Raw genomic sequence first — 15,207 nt, forward strand, 5'->3', positions numbered from 1 at the left:
TCTTTGTGCTGTAAAGTTCTTGGTATCTTCAGTTGTTTGGATTTTTTAAAAAGCCATATTCTAATACAGAGACATCTCATTGTGATTGTGATTTGAATTTTCATTTCCCAGATGACTAATGACCTTAGTCTCTTTTTTAAGTGCTTATTGTATTTGCCTGTCTTCCTTTGTGATGTGTGTGTTCAGATGTCCCCTCAAAAAACAATTTTGAGTTGTTTTTGAGATGTCCCCTCAAAAAACAATTTTGAGTTGTTTGACTTCTTTTTGTTGAATTGTGGATATTTCTCTATGCTGGGGACGGCTCTCTTTTTATGTAGCCCTCCTCCTCCCCTTTTGCTAGGTGCTTCTCCACAATGGGATTGATGGCTGCACCCTACAGTTAAACCTTTATGTGTCCTCCAGAAAGGACTCCAGTCAGTTCTGCCATGTCTTTGTGCTCTGAGTTAGGCTCACCCTGTGTTGTCACTGTGACCATTGGCCTCTGTGGCCACTCTTGGGGAAGGGCGGTTCTCTCTGGGCAGAGGGATGTTTTTACCAGAGGAAGAGAAGAACAAAGCAGAAACAGTTGAGACTTTACGTTTTCCAGCTCTGTGACCTTGGGCAAGTTACCATCACCTTGTGCTTTAGTTTCCACATCCATAAAATGGGATAATTATACCTACCTTATACATTGTCATTCTTATGATTAAGTGAAACAATGCAAGGGTTTAGTACAGTGCCTGGCTCATCGCTTGCATTCAACAAATGATTGTGGCTGTTGCCATTGTCATCATTGTCATTGATCAAGTCTGGCTGGTCAAGCAGAGGGGAAAATGAAGATTCGTGTGCTTGGACTGCCCTGTGGTGTGCACCAGAAGTACACTCCTGAGGCGTTATCAACCTCAGCTCAGAGTCACTTCCTCCAGGAAGCCTTTCCCCAGCTCCCTTGCAATATGTCCTCTGCTGCTTCTCTGTGTTCTACATGGCGACCCCATTGGAGTCATGTTTCATTCAAGTTTATACACTCCAATGTTTTACACACAGTAGATGCTCAAGAAAGGTTTCTTGTTGAATAAAGAAACAGTATGGCTTATTTAGGAGACAGTGAGTTTGCAGTTTTTCCTGGAGCATGGTAGGTGGGACCAAGTTGAATCTCCTGATCTGTGAAGTTTAAACTTTTAATTCCATAGGCATTAGGAAGCCATTCCCTCAGAGGCAATGACTCGATGACAGTGGTGATAAGAAGACCCATCGTATTGAACTTGGAGAAACCTGTAGACTGAGATGATTGTGCATGGGACACCAACTCCAGTTTTCATAGTTTTAAGGGATAATATAAATGATATAACTAATATATTTTCAGACACTTTGCTAGATCTGGATGTTTCACAGGAGTTGTTTTCTTTGGTCCTCACGGTGCTCTGGTGAGGTCTGAGGTTTTATTCTTACTTCCCTCAGTAAGGGACAAGGCTTGGAGAGTATAGAGACCATCATGCAAGGGACACAGCCAGGGAGTGGTGGCACTGGGATTTGAACTCAGGCAGGTCTCCTGAGCCTGCTCTTCCCACCACAGCCCTTGCCCACCAGGGTTGGAGGGCAAGGATCAGGAGGCCTTTTCTCTAGGAAGAGCTGAGTGGCAGGAGTCCTCCACATCCTGTTCTGAGGGAGCCCACGGGTACACCAGTGTCAAGGTAAAATACCTGGAGCTCTAGGTTGCTCTATCTAAACAGAAAGGAAGGATTCTGTTTTTCAAAAACCTGAGGTCTCCAGCACTGCCTGGGTCCCCAAGACTAGCTCATTGTGAAAACCTGAGCCTAACACCAAGGCCTAGCTGGCAGGTCCACAGAGGTGGCTGGGCTGTTCCATGCTGGACTTCCATGGCCAACATTGCAGTGTTTGTGGTGGCTGCGTGAGCGTGGACACAGGGTTTCCAGGAAGCTCTGGGTGGGAGCCTCATGCTCTGAACTGTGGCGGCTGAAGACTCCAGGGCCCCCAGGACCTCAGCTCCTCTCCCACACCGCTTGTGCTAGGCCTTTCCTTCTGTGTCTTGTTCTCCATGAGACTCATATTGTTCAGAGCTACCCAGCCCTGGGTTTCAATCCTGGCTCTGTTGCCTATCAACTGTGTGACCTTGGACGCTTCATTTTATCTCTCTGAGCCATGGTTTTCTTATCTGGGTCCTTTAGCTCAGGGTCTCTCACAAGACTACAATAGAGCTGTCAGCCAAGGCTGCTGCCATCTCAAAGGTCAACTGGGGGAGGATCCCCTTCCAAGCTCACTTAAAGGTAGGTTCCTTACAGGCTGTTGGGCTGAGGATCTCAGTTCCTCACTGTGCGTTGGCTGAAGGCCTCCGTCAATTCCTTGCCACATAGGCCTTCCCTGAGCAGCTCACGATGTGGTGGCTCCCAAAAGAAGGGGGCCAGGGTGGGAGAAGGAGTCATAGTCTTTTGTAACCTAATTGGAAAAGTGATTTCTTATCGCTTTGGCTGTATTTATTTGTCAGAGGCAAATCATTAGGTCCAGACCACTCTTAAGGAGATGGGATTACACAAGGGCATGAGCACCAGGAGGTGTGGACTGTTGGGGACCGTGTTAGAAGGCTGCCTACCACAGCCTCTCTCTAGTTAGGAGTCTTTTGCCTAGGGGCATCTGGACCCCACTGGCCCTTACTTCCTCCATCACCCACTCAAGATACCAGTGTTTCCATGTCCGTTTCTCTCTTGAATATTAAGTAGGGATTGTGGGAGCTCACTCAGCACAGTGAGTGTGGGCTCTGCCCACATCTTCCTTACCAAGTTAGTGCTCCTTCCCTGCTCAGGCCTGTGTGAGCTTCTGTTCTCGTCACAGCCTGTGGCAACCAGCTCCATCCAGATGTCTCTATGCCTCCCAGCAGCTTCTAGTGGCTGAGTGTGATACAGAAGACAAAGTGGATGAGGCCTTCTGGAGTACTGCATTGGTGAGTGGCTCCATGGCCTCCCTTTCATCCACACGCATGCCCCTTGGAGTTCCCAACTGCAGCCCAGGCATGGAGACAGCCCCCATCCCTCAGCTGGGCTGGGCCCTGCCCCCTTCAGTCCACGCCTCGCAGTACACCACTGTCTAGGGCCATGTTTCCTTGTCTCCAGTTGTCACCAACTCCAGGGGAGTCTTTCCAGATCACTGCTCTCATCAGGTTGCCCCTTCACCTCAGAGACACTGGGCTTTGCTTTGTCAACTGATTAAAATCCTGACATCTCAGTCAGGCTTCAGTCTAAACCTGCTTGTCATCTTCCTTGTAACTTCTGTTATCCCCTGACAGGTTTCCTTGGTGCAGATGTCCAGGCCTTCTGTGCTCTCAGCATCCCTTGCAACTCACATTCCCTCCTGCCCCTCTCCTACCTCTTTTCTAACCTTATGGCTCCACTCAGCTTCTCCTGGGCCGTAACCCTGCCGTGGCTGACCCAGCATGTTTTGGGGTGCTCTGCGACATGCCCGTCACTGAGGGTTGCATATGTGAACACTGTTGTCATTTACATCCCTGTGAAGCTCTTGAAGGGTAGATGGCAGATTCTAGTGAGAAAAGTGTGTGATATTTAGTGAGGAGACCTTGGTTTGAGTCCTTGCACCACCCTGCCTGGAGTGTGAAGCTCTAGGCAGGCACAATGCCTGAGCCTCTCCTTGCTTCTCATCAGGCTGCTGTGAGGGTCAGATGAAGTGAAATGCCTGATTGTTCATTGTTAATATTTCTGCTAATCTCTCAGACACTGTTTGTATGTGTGTGTGGTGTGTGCATACATCTTGATGCTGCAGGGTGAATGTCGTTATTCCTCTTTCACAATGAGGAAATTGAAATCCAGAGATGTCAAAAGTGTTTTCAAGGCCGTATGTTTGGAAAGCTGTGATTTAAAATTGGGTCCTTTGATCTTCAAAACCCGCTACTCTGCTGCAAGTGACAAAACCTGAATCAGTAAGACAGGTTACATGCTTTGGCGAGTGTAGAGCCTACAGTGCGGTCAGCAGACATGTTCCATAAAGGGCTAGATAGTAGACATTTAGGCTTTGCGGGCCAGACGGCCTCTGTTGCAGCCATTTGACCCTGCTGTCGTAGAGTGAAAGCAGCCATAGACAGTAGTAATGGTAGGGGTGTGGCTGTGCTTCAGTAAAAATTGGAGGTGGAAAAACAGGCACTAACCAGCCTGGGCAACATAGTGAGACCCCATCTCTACAGAAAATAAAGAAGTTAGCCAGGCGTGGCAGTTTGGGAGGCCAAGATGGGAGGATCGCTTGAGCCCAGGAGTTCGAGACCAGCCTGGCAACGTAGTGATACCCTGTCCCCACAAAACATTTTTGAAAATTAGGAATGGTGGTGGTGCACACCTCTAGTCTCAGCTACTTGGTGGGTGGGGGTGCTGAGGTGGGAGGATCTCTTGAGCCTGGGAGATTGAGGTTGCAGTGAGCCATGATTGGGCAATAGAAGCAAGACCCTCTCCCAAAAAGAAAAACAGGCATGGGCCCTGATTTGTCCTACAGGCCATAGTTTGCCTACACCTGGTCCCACAGTGCTTTGCCCATAGTAGATGTGTTATTGAGCAAAAGAGGCTCACTTCCCAATGTGCTAGAAGCCAGTAATATGACACCGGGATTTAGGGAAAAGAAAAGCTTTATATTGAAGGTTGACTCCCTAGGAGACAGGAGTCCAGCTCAAATCTGTCTCCCTGTGCTGGCTTTAAGGCAGTACTTTTATTAGAAAAGGTTTAGAGGGTGGATGCTAGGATTAGCAGATGATTGGTGGAAGGAAGGGGGATTTCTGGGAAGTCCTTGAGCATGCCCAGTTATCTCTTGATGCCACCTCACAGGTCCCATGTGCAAGTTCTGGGGGAGTTAGTATGAAACATGCAGTGGAAATTCAGGCTGTGACATCGGCAAGCTCATTCTGCACAACTCCAATCGGCCATCTTGGTTCCAGCTTATTTCAGCCAGTTCTTTTATCTCATAAGTGGAGGGAGTTTCTGGGTTTCAGCAAATTGTTTCTTTTCTTATCTGCCATCGTGCAAACTCAAGAACTTGTGTTAGTCATTGGTTTCTTTAACTCTGTGGGGCAGGGTTTCCAATGCCCATTACATCCCTTGAACTGGACCGTGTTTCTTCCTCCTGTGCTCAGCTGTCCTTTCTGCCCTCCCTCATTTCTTCTGCAGTATGTGGGTGCCCCGGTGGCTTATGTCCAGCAGATATTTGTGAAGTCCTCAGTGTTTCCCTGGCACAAGAACCTCCTGGCAGTAGATGTATTTCGTTCACCTTTGTCCCGGGCATTCCAACTGGTGGAGGAGATCCGGAACCACGTGCTGAGAGACAGGTACCCCTCTCAGGGACCCTGGCCTCCCTGAATCCCATTCTGTACTGAAGGGAGAGTTACAGTCCTCAATGTAACTGCAGTGAGCCAGTCAGCTCTGCAGAGATAGAACAAGCAAGAAGGATGGAGGGTGAGCTAGCCTCGAATTTCTCAACATCCTTGTGGGTCTACGGTGGCTGCATTCCCCTTGGACCTATGCAGATGGCACACACACAGCCCTGAGTCTCATCCTTACATCTCAGATGGAGTCAGTGTCCACTGAGCTGACTCATGACCCACATGGCTTCCTGCCTGTGGGTTATGGTGTGAATGTAATGGTGGTGTCTCTGCCGACGAGAAGCAAGCTCTACCCGGGGGTACCTTCTGAAGCCCCAGCCCAGGTCGTGCTCTGCTGCCTATCAGTGGGTCCCTGGGTTATGCTGGCTTGGCATACAATGTGGGTAATTGGCAAGCTGCATCACTGCCAGGTTTTAGTTAGCTAGTGGCGTTGACAGATATTTTGGTGAACTAAATGAAGCCCCTAATTTACCCCAGTCCCTGCTCATCCACTGAACTGGCCAGGGTGTTTTAGTGGGCAGGGTTGTGTATGCTCTTATAGTACACTTGCCGGTCCTCAGAGCTGATGGGCCTTTGAGCTTCAGATGCACTTTGAAAGTCAGACAGCCACATGGTTAGGTTATTGGCCACCTGGAAGTACTTCCCCCTGCTGCCCTAGTGGTTAGGCTCTTTGGTGATACCAGAGAGCAAATATGGGGCATTGAAGAACAGACAGAGGACGTCCCCTAAGTACAGCAGGTCTGCCCTGTGGTGGCAGACACAGCAGGTGCCTTTTCCTGTCTCCCGCGCAGCTCTGGGACCAGGAGCTTGGAGGAGTTGTGTCTGCAAGTGACCGACCTGCTGCCAGGCCTCAGGAAGCTCAGGAACCTACTCCCTGAGCATGGATGCCTGCTGCTGTCCCCTGGGAACTTCTGGCAGAATGACCGGGAACGCTTCCATGCTGATCCTGACATCATTGGGACCATCCACCAGCACGAGCCTAAAACCCTGCAGACTTCAGCCACGCTCAAAGGTAGCCCCAGTACAAGTTCCCTTCAGATCTGCAAGGGTGCCCATTGGTCACTGTCTTTTTGATGTGTGCTTAGGCAGATCAGGGTTTACCCTTTGTTTCCCAGGGTGGGGGTGAAAAAGGGGTCCTTGGTGGCTCTGCAGTAGCTGTCATTTCTTTGTCAGTACCTGCTGGTTTCTGCTTGCAGACTTGTTGTTTGGTGTTCCTGGGAAGTACAGCGGGGTGAGCCTCTACACCAGGAAGAGGATGGTCTCCTACACCATCACCCTGGTCTTCCAGCACTACCATGCCAAGTAAGATTGACAGCACCCTGGGCTCTTGACTGGTCTGCTGGGTGACATGAGGCTTTGATTAGTCCCCCTTCTGGTTAGAGTGTTCTGAATGCCCCCTGGAAACTTGGAGAGTTTCCAGGCCTCCTGTTGAATGTTTACATCCCTCAGATTAGATGATGCTGTCTACCACATTTTAATGGAGATGACCTGACCGCTGGTTAAGCATAGGGGACTAAGGCAGGGCTGGCGGTCTCAGTGTCCTGGTGCCTCCTCTGGTCTCTCTTGAGCCTAGGGCAGGCATCCCCAGCTGGTTACTACTGAGCCCTGTATGGCCTGAGTCCTTCCCAGTGGGGCACTGCAGGCAGCTCCCCAATTGGCAAGGGCACTCGAGGTGCTTCTGATCAGCTCTCCTAGGCCTCTGACAATCAAGAGTGTTGGAGGCCAGGCGCGGTGGCTCACGCCTGTAATCCCAGACTTTGGGAGGCCGAGGCGGGCGGATCATGAGGTCAGGAGGTGAGACCATCCTGGCTAACACAGTGAAACCCCGTCTCTACTAAAAATACAAAAAATTAGCCGGGCGTGGTGGCAGGCGCCTGTAGTTCCAGCTACTCGGGAGGCTGAGGCAGGAGGATGGCGTGAACCCAGGAGGCGGAGCTTGCAGTGAGCCCAGATGGCGCCACTGCACTCCAGCCTGGGTGACAGTGAGACTCTGTCTCAAAAAATAAAAAATAAATAAATAAATAAACAAACAAACAAACAAATAAATAAAAAAGAGAGTGTTGGAGTGGGTCCAGAAAGGGAGACTGAGAAAGGAACAGGGGGAGCTCCTGAGAAAACTTTGTCCCCTTTGTGATTTTCCCAGTGCCCCTGGAGACTATAGAGAAGCTCAGGCACCATAGAGAAGTTTCCTTCCAACACAGGGGCAGGAGGGAGGTCCTGATGGACCCTCTGTCCAGGGATTGTCTTTGTCCCCGGAACCAAGAACAACACTTCCATCTACCCCCACCCTGCTCCTTGACCAGGTTCCTGGGCAGCCTGCGTGCCCGCCTGATGCTTCTGCACCCCAGCCCCAACTGCAGCCTTCGGGCAGAGAGCCTGGTCCACGTGCACTTCAAGGAGGAGATTGGTGTCGCTGAGCTCATCCCCCTCGTGACCACCTACATCATCTTGTTTGCCTACATCTACTTCTCCACGCGTAGGTTCATGGCAGGGAGGCTGAGGGCTTTCTCCAAGCTAAACGGGCATTTCCATGTCACCTGCTTCCCTGCCTCTGGAGGTGGCTTGGGGTAGAGAGATAGAACACACCTGGTGGTCGTCAGAGTAGGGCTTCGTCCCCCAGCAGGGTCTTAGGAGCTTGGGTGGGGCTGGGGCTCTTCCCACTTTCAGCCCCTTCCTGAATTAGGGTTCCTAAAAAGTGTACTATGTCCATGACACTGGGAAGTGCTTGTGCTGGCCCCTTTCCTTTGGTGAAACCAGGAGTTTTCCCTTCCTCGACTGTCAGGGCAACCTACTCCCGGGAACCCCAGTGGGCCGGGGGCTGGGGGAGGGACCGCCCTGATATGCCCTCTCTGCCCTCCAGGGAAGATCGACATGGTCAAGTCCAAGTGGGGGCTGGCCCTGGCTGCCGTGGTCACAGTGCTCAGCTCGCTGCTCATGTCTGTGGGACTCTGCACACTCTTCGGCCTGACGCCCACCCTCAATGGCGGGTAGGTCCCCAGCAGGCTCCACTGGGCCACAGGGTGGGCTCAGGCCAGAGAGCCTTGCACTTCTGGGTACTTGGCCTTCCCTGGACTTTGCTGTGACCTCACGTCTTCACGTTGTTGTTTTTGACATTTAAGAGGTACATTTTCTTCCTCCTCTTTGTCTGGCTTGTATTCATACTTGTGTTTGTATATAGCATATCTGGCTATAGTGAGTGTCCATACGTACAAAAGTGTGTATTTGTGGGCTGGATGTATATATATGGGGTGTGTGTTGGTATGTTTGTGTATACATGAGTATGTATTGCACGTGTGTAGTCGGGTTTTTGTGTCTGTGTTTATTCTATATACACACACCGCACACACTGCAGCTTGATGGCTTAAGCCACTGGAGGTGTGAGATAGAGAAGAGAATGTTTCTTTTTTTCATGATTAGAACATTTAAATGCCTAATGAAATAGGTCATTTTAGAGGAAGCTCTTTGGAAGATATGAACACACTGTAATTTGTCGCCTTTTTCACTGATGTTTACTTTCCCCTTGCCACTCCTCTCTCAACCTTAGTCTGGAAGCCCTTCCCTCGGCTTGTCCTCAGGCTTTGATCTTGGCTCTGGCTGGGCCCGCCTGCCTGTCTATTAATGGTTATTAATGGATTGTGGATTGGTCTGTCCCCCACCTTGGCCCATCAGGCTGGTTGTATGAAAAGCGACATTGTGTTTTGTTTCTGGTAGTTTCCTTGCTCTTAGATACCTGCTCCCTTTCCTGAGCCTGACGGTGTTAAACACCACCCTCCCCCATACCTTCTGTCGTACCCTCCACAGGGCCCTCCCTTCCTTCGGCTGCAAAGCAGAGGTCCTGCAAGGTCTAACTCGGCTGGCATTCCTTGCACATAGACTTTCTTAGGGTTTGCTGCAGGGAGTGTGGGATGGTGGGCTCAGAGAGCTGGTAGAGCTTTCTGTAGGAACAGTCGTTCTTCACACACAGCTCTCAACAAAGGTGAGTGGGCCTTCAGGGTGGTTTCATCTCCTTGCATTTAGCTGTGATGGGTCCGCCCAGAGTTACTGGTGTGGGTCTTGGCAGCAGTCATTGTCTTTAGCCAGCAGTCTTCTCCTGGGAATGGCGGGCAGAAGTGTGGTCTAGCGGTGGCGCTGCACAGCTCTCCCTGAGGGGCCTCTTCCAGCCCTCCTGTGCTGGATGGCTAGAGACAGGATGGCTGCTGGCCCCTCTGCAAGGCTCTGGAGCCTGCCTGAAAGCTGAGTGCTGTGTAGATGCAGGTCTTGTTGGGTGAGGTGGACAAGGGAGAATTTCTGCCCAGCGCTTGTGGGAGTCACTCAGCAGCCCCCGTGACAGGCTGGAAACCCCACAGCCTTCCCGAGGGCCCAAGTCTGTTGGGAACCACCACAACACTGTCCTCACCTTCTCCTTCTCTGTCCCCAGCGAGATTTTCCCCTACCTTGTGGTGGTTATTGGGTTAGAGAATGTGCTGGTGCTCACCAAGTCTGTGGTCTCAACCCCGGTAGACCTGGAGGTGAAGCTGCGGATCGCCCAAGGTAACGCAGTGGGAGAGTTGGGCAGAGGGCTGCAGGAGGGGCTGGAGAGGGGCCTGTTCCTCTTGCTGTTAACGCTCTGTGAGCAAACAGAGCCCCTGAAATGTCCCTGGCTCTTGCCTCGGCATAATATGCAGTGGGCTACTGGGCCCTGGCAGCTCTTGAGTGTGTGCCCTGGGGAGCCACGGGGCCACTGGACTGCACTTCATCCTGGTTCATGTGTCAATAAGAAAGCAAACCAGGCTGGGTGCCATGGCTCACACCTGTAATCCCAGCACTTTGGGAGGCTGAGGCAGGTGGATCACTTGAGCCCAGGAGTATAAGAACAGCCTGGGTAACATGGTGAAACCCCATGTCTACAAAAGATACAAAAATTAGCAGGGCATAGTGGCATGCACCTGTGGTCCCTCCTACTCAAGAGGCTGAGGCAGGAGGATTGCTTGAGCCTGGGAGGTCAAAGCTGCAGTGAGCCGTGATCACACCACTGTACTTCAGTGTGGGTGGGGCTTGTGTTTGGTGGTGGCTTTCTGTCTGGGGAGTTTAGCACCTAGTATTTTCTCTTACTGCCTCACTCCAGCTCACTAGGCCCAAGCCCTGGGGGCTGGCAATTTCAGAGATGCTGCCTTCACGGCTGCCAGAAAAGCTCCCTCTGGCCCTGCTGGTAGAAGCTGGTGATCTGGGGTTCTAGGGAAAATGAGAAAAGGGAGAGCCTGGCCTTGGAGGCCTGGTCACTTGAGCCTCTTCCTCCTCGTCACCTCATGTCTGTGAGGAATGGGGCTGTAGGCAGCCATCCATTCATCCAGCAGACCTCTGTGAGCCTCTGTGATAAGCCAGGCCCTGTGCTGGATATGGAGTTAGGAAGAGATGGGGCGAAATAGTCCTTACCCAGTAGGAGCACAGAGCCTTAGACATGCGACAGTGTGATAGTGTGGGATCAGGGCTCACCACAGGAAGGGGCTTGAGGAATAACGCAGCCAGGTCCTCCACCCACCGAGTGCTTCTGCCATGTGGCTGGTGGGCACACTGTCATGCTGGCCCGTGCAGACCAGACAAGAACCACATGCGGAGGTTGGATGTGGTTGAAGTGGGTGGCACTTGGCTTTCCTCATGGATTTTCTCATCTCCACACTCTGCTTCTTCCCTCTTTTGGTGATTATAGCTCTCCCCTGTACCCCCCAGGCTGCAAACACCCATTTCCTGTAGCAGCTGTGTGGTGGTGATGGCCCCTTAAAGTCTGGGCATTAGCAGGACGCTCAGGGTTAGGGTGCTTTGGTGGAATGGCTGCTTCAAAGGGCTGGGGGGCCTCCCCATGCCTCTGCCACTCCGAGGCCCATGAGGTTGTGTGAGTCATGTCGCAGAGTGGCCACGTGCTGCCCTGTGCCCTGTTGCTGTCCTCTGCAGGCCTAAGCAGTGAGAGCTGGTCCATCATGAAGAACATGGCCACGGAGCTGGGCATCATCCTCATTGGCTACTTCACCCTAGTGCCCGCCATCCAGGTAAGGCCCCAAGGCCTGCCACCTGGATGAGCATGGAAGCAACTGCTGTGCTCCCCAGCTGTGCAGCCATGGGCAGGGTGCTCCCCTCTTCAGCACAGGCATCCTTGCCTCTGAGGTGGGACCTCTTTGCCTGGCAAGCGGATCACTACAGCACACAGATGGCCCCTGGCATGCCTGGCTCAGAAGTGCTCAGCAAACCCTGGCTGGGTTCCGAGATTGAGCGCCTAGCCAGGCAGACTCTGCCCTTGACCCTGTCTTCCTACCCCTCCCTGCCTGCTTCCCCTTCAGCCAAGTGGCAGGAGGAGGCTGCAAGGGCATGGCAGGAGCTGGGGACTGGCCGTGCAGTTTGTCACACCTGTTTCCCATTTCTGAGGGAGAAGCACCGTGGGGTTCCTAGACCCTTCCTCCGGTGTCCTCCCTTGGCCCTGGCCCATGCTGCAGTCGCCAGACACATGGCCTTGCCTGGCCTGACCTGTGGGAGGGCCACCACCCATTGCCCAGAGTGACCCTGCTCTTGGCAAAGTGCCCTCACTCAGCTGTGGACTGTGAGCAGAGGTGGAGGTGGCCCTGCACTGAGCTGGAACCCCAGACTGATGCCAGCCATTCCAAAAGGAATTGCAGGAAGGGGAGGATGCCATCTTTTCTCCCCCATCTTTCCCCCAGGACTGGCAGGCCAGCTGAGGGATAGGGATGAGCAGAGAACAGATGGGCTATGGGCTGCTTCTCCTGGAAAAACAGTAGTATCTGCAGGATAGGGTACAGTCTTGGGACGTTAGAGCTGAGACAACCACTGTGCCACTATCTGCACCCCATGATCTTACCCCAGATCCGAGTAGCACTGTGGTGATGTGCTAGAGGTCTCAACACCGACATCTCAGAAAATTGTGTCTGCTGACAGAGCTTGGGGAGCAGAGAGCTCACCCTTTTTCAGTTTTAGAGGAGAATTAATCCCTCTCTCTCTTCATTGTTCCGGGGCGGTTGCTGGCTGGGAACCTTTCTGAGAGCCCCTGAATCAGGCCTGGGCTCTAGCTGGGTTGGTGATGCATGAGCAGGGCGGGGGCTCAGTGGGGAAGGACTTTTTGGGGGAGCAGGCTGGTGGGGCTTAGAGATTTCCAGGTTGGATCAGGCCTTCAGTCCTCTCTAGGGGGACCGGAAGATTCAGGGAAGGTACTCCCCCTTCCCTTTCAGCCCTTTCTGAAGTGTGAGGGTTTCTGCTGCCCCCTGGTGGAGACGGGGTGAGCTGCTGGTGGTATGTGAGCTGAGGATCAACCAGCATCTCTCTTCTTCATCTCTGCTGTGCCCTGCCTGCTGCTGCCCTGCCGGTTCTGAGGTGGCTGCAGTCCGAGCACTGCTCCTCTAGGGCTAGGACAGTGAGGTCATGGCACCCCCCGCCTCCATGTGCTCTGATTCCAGGAGTTCTGTCTCTTTGCCGTCGTGGGGCTGGTGTCTGACTTCTTCCTTCAGATGCTGTTTTTCACCACTGTCCTGTCCATTGACATTCGCCGGATGGAGGTAGGAGTGGGCTGAGCGCTGCCCTGCCCGCCTCCTCAGCCCTGGCTGTACTGAGGGAGTCCTGGGTGAGAAGGGGGTAGACCTCGGGCAGGGCAGCAGTCCTGTGCGGGCAGCCTCTGGATGGTGGACTCAGGCCCTGACCACTGTGCCCCCAACAGCTAGCAGACCTGAACAAGCGGCTGCCCCCTGAGGCCTGCCTGCCCTCAGCCAAGCCAGTGGGGCAGCCAACGCGCTACGAGCGGCAGCTGGCTGTGCGGCCGTCCACACCCCACACCATCACGTTGCAGCCGTCTTCCTTCCGAAACCTGCGGCTCCCCAAGAGGCTGCGTGTTGTCTACTTCCTGGCCCGCACCCGCCTGGCACAGCGCCTCATCATGGTACCTGCCACCCCTGCCCTGCCCTCTTCTGGAGGGCCGGCACTCCAGGCCCCTTGTGGTGCTGCATTTGGCCTTAGAGTGATGAGGGGTATTCCTCAGGCCCTGGTGGCCCCTGGAAGCTTGGCTCTGGGGAGCTGCCCGTTGTGTCCTCCCTGCCCAGACCCTGGTGGCTTCTGAGGAGACAAGCCTGTGGGAGAAGCAGCTCCAGGGCTCTCAGGTACAGGAGCCATCCTCTCCCCAGAGTGGCCCAGGACAGGAGCCTGTTAATTGAGTGCTCTGAGATGGACCCACTTGTGGCCACCACATTTCCCTGGGTCGGGTTCATCGGCCGCTGCATGTTGTGCAGACACTGGAAAGTGCTGGGCAAAATCAGTCACCAGCTGGGCCGGGCTGGCCGTGGGGCAGCAGTGCCTCTTCCAGGGAGCTGAAATGAGATGGAAGGCTGAGGCCCCCTGCGACTAGGACCTCTGGGGGACTCTGGAGCAGGTCAGGCAGCTGGCCCTCTGACCATAGGAATGGTAGCAGCTTTCTGGCCCCAGCTGAGGTGGAGATTAGGGGCGGGGACATTCTGTGTCAAACCTCAGGGTGCTTCAGTGCATTTCCAGGCCAAGAAACTCAGCCTCTAACTGTGGAAAGGGAAGCAGGCCCCTCCAGCGGCAAGTGTCGGCAGGTGTTAGCAGGAGGACTTGGAGACGCAGGAGGAAAGGACACAGTGGGGCCTGTGTCCTCTCTCCATCCCCAGGCCTGAGGTCCCTGTGCTGCTTCGTCTCAGCATGAGGGCTGAAGCTGCTGGGGGTTGGGGCCCATTCCTCCCACTGAGTACCCCCTGCCCCACTGCAGGCTGGCACCGTTGTCTGGATTGGCATCCTGGTATACACAGACCCAGCAGGGCTGCGCACCTACCTCGCTGCCCAGGTGACGGAACAGAGCCCACTGGGTGAGGGAGCCCTGGCTCCCATGCCCGTGCCTAGTGGCATGCTGCCCGCCAGCCACCCGGACCCTGCCTTCTCCATCTTCCCACCTGATGCCCCTAAGCTACCTGAGAACCAGACGTCGCCAGGCGAGTCACCTGAGCGTGGAGGTCCAGCAGAGGTTGTCCATGACAGCCCAGTCCCAGAGGTAACCTGGGGGCCTGAGGATGAGGAACTTTGGAGGAAATTGTCCTTCCGCCACTGGCCGACACTCTTCAGCTATTACAACATCACACTGGCCAAGAGGTGAGCTGGGCCGTGCCAGGTGCCACCTCACTTGATGGTGTCAACTCACCATCCCCTTTCCCCAATGCAGGAGGCCCATAGGTTTGAATTATGCAAATAATTAAAACAATTCATAAGGTTGTGAGGTGGGAACTGGTGGTCTAGGCAGCCATAACCCAAGAGAGGAGTCCCAGGTTGCTCTGAGGAGTCACCGGTGGCTGCCAGCCCTCACCAGAATGAGGCCACCTACCTGTGCCAGGAGTGGGGAGGGAGATACCCCACATGGCCACCAGGGCTGCTTGGGTGCTGGCATCTGGGACAGCAAGGTTGGCTGCTAAACTGGGCTGGGGAGGGACCTACCTCTGTCCCCAACCCCCATGCTGGGAGTCTGGCCGGTGGAGCTGAGGCCTGCCTGGGGAGGAGGGAGAGGACTGGCTGGCGGGCACAGCAGGAGGAAGCCCTGGGAGGCCCCCCGCTGAGGCTGCCCACTGTCCGGATCCAGGTACATCAGCCTGCTGCCCGTCATCCCAGTCACGCTCCGCCTGAACCCGAGGGAGGCTCTGGAGGGCCGGCACCCTCAGGACGGCCGCAGTGCCTGGCCTCCACCGGGGCCTGTACCTGCTGGGCACTGGGAAGCGGGACCCAAGGGCCCAGGTGGGGTGCAGGCCCATGGAGACGTCACGCTGTACAAGTAAGGCTGCTGGGTGGGGTGGAGTGGGATAGAGTTCGGGAAG

The 15,207-nt window shown here is 53.9% G+C and overlaps 1 protein-coding gene across 3 annotated transcripts in view; it reads left to right on the top strand.

Annotated features, from left to right (window-relative positions):
* SCAP (SREBF chaperone) overlaps positions 1 to 15,207 on the top strand; it is a 72,465-nt gene that overhangs the window by 52,659 nt on the left and 4,599 nt on the right. For all 3 annotated transcript variants that reach the window (XM_030811914.1, XM_030811912.1, XM_030811913.1), the window contains exons 4-14: positions 5,154 to 5,311; positions 6,157 to 6,377; positions 6,562 to 6,667; positions 7,669 to 7,841; positions 8,226 to 8,352; positions 9,783 to 9,895; positions 11,294 to 11,388; positions 12,802 to 12,900; positions 13,059 to 13,277; positions 14,118 to 14,494; positions 14,976 to 15,164. In XM_030811914.1, coding sequence (XP_030667774.1) covers positions 5,154 to 5,311; positions 6,157 to 6,377; positions 6,562 to 6,667; positions 7,669 to 7,841; positions 8,226 to 8,352; positions 9,783 to 9,895; positions 11,294 to 11,388; positions 12,802 to 12,900; positions 13,059 to 13,277; positions 14,118 to 14,494; positions 14,976 to 15,164 — 1,877 coding nt within the window. The remainder of the gene's footprint in view (positions 1 to 5,153; positions 5,312 to 6,156; positions 6,378 to 6,561; positions 6,668 to 7,668; positions 7,842 to 8,225; positions 8,353 to 9,782; positions 9,896 to 11,293; positions 11,389 to 12,801; positions 12,901 to 13,058; positions 13,278 to 14,117; positions 14,495 to 14,975; positions 15,165 to 15,207) is intronic.

This window comes from Nomascus leucogenys, chromosome 4, assembly GCF_006542625.1.
Source record: "Nomascus leucogenys isolate Asia chromosome 4, Asia_NLE_v1, whole genome shotgun sequence".
NCBI lineage: Eukaryota > Metazoa > Chordata > Mammalia > Primates > Hylobatidae > Nomascus > Nomascus leucogenys.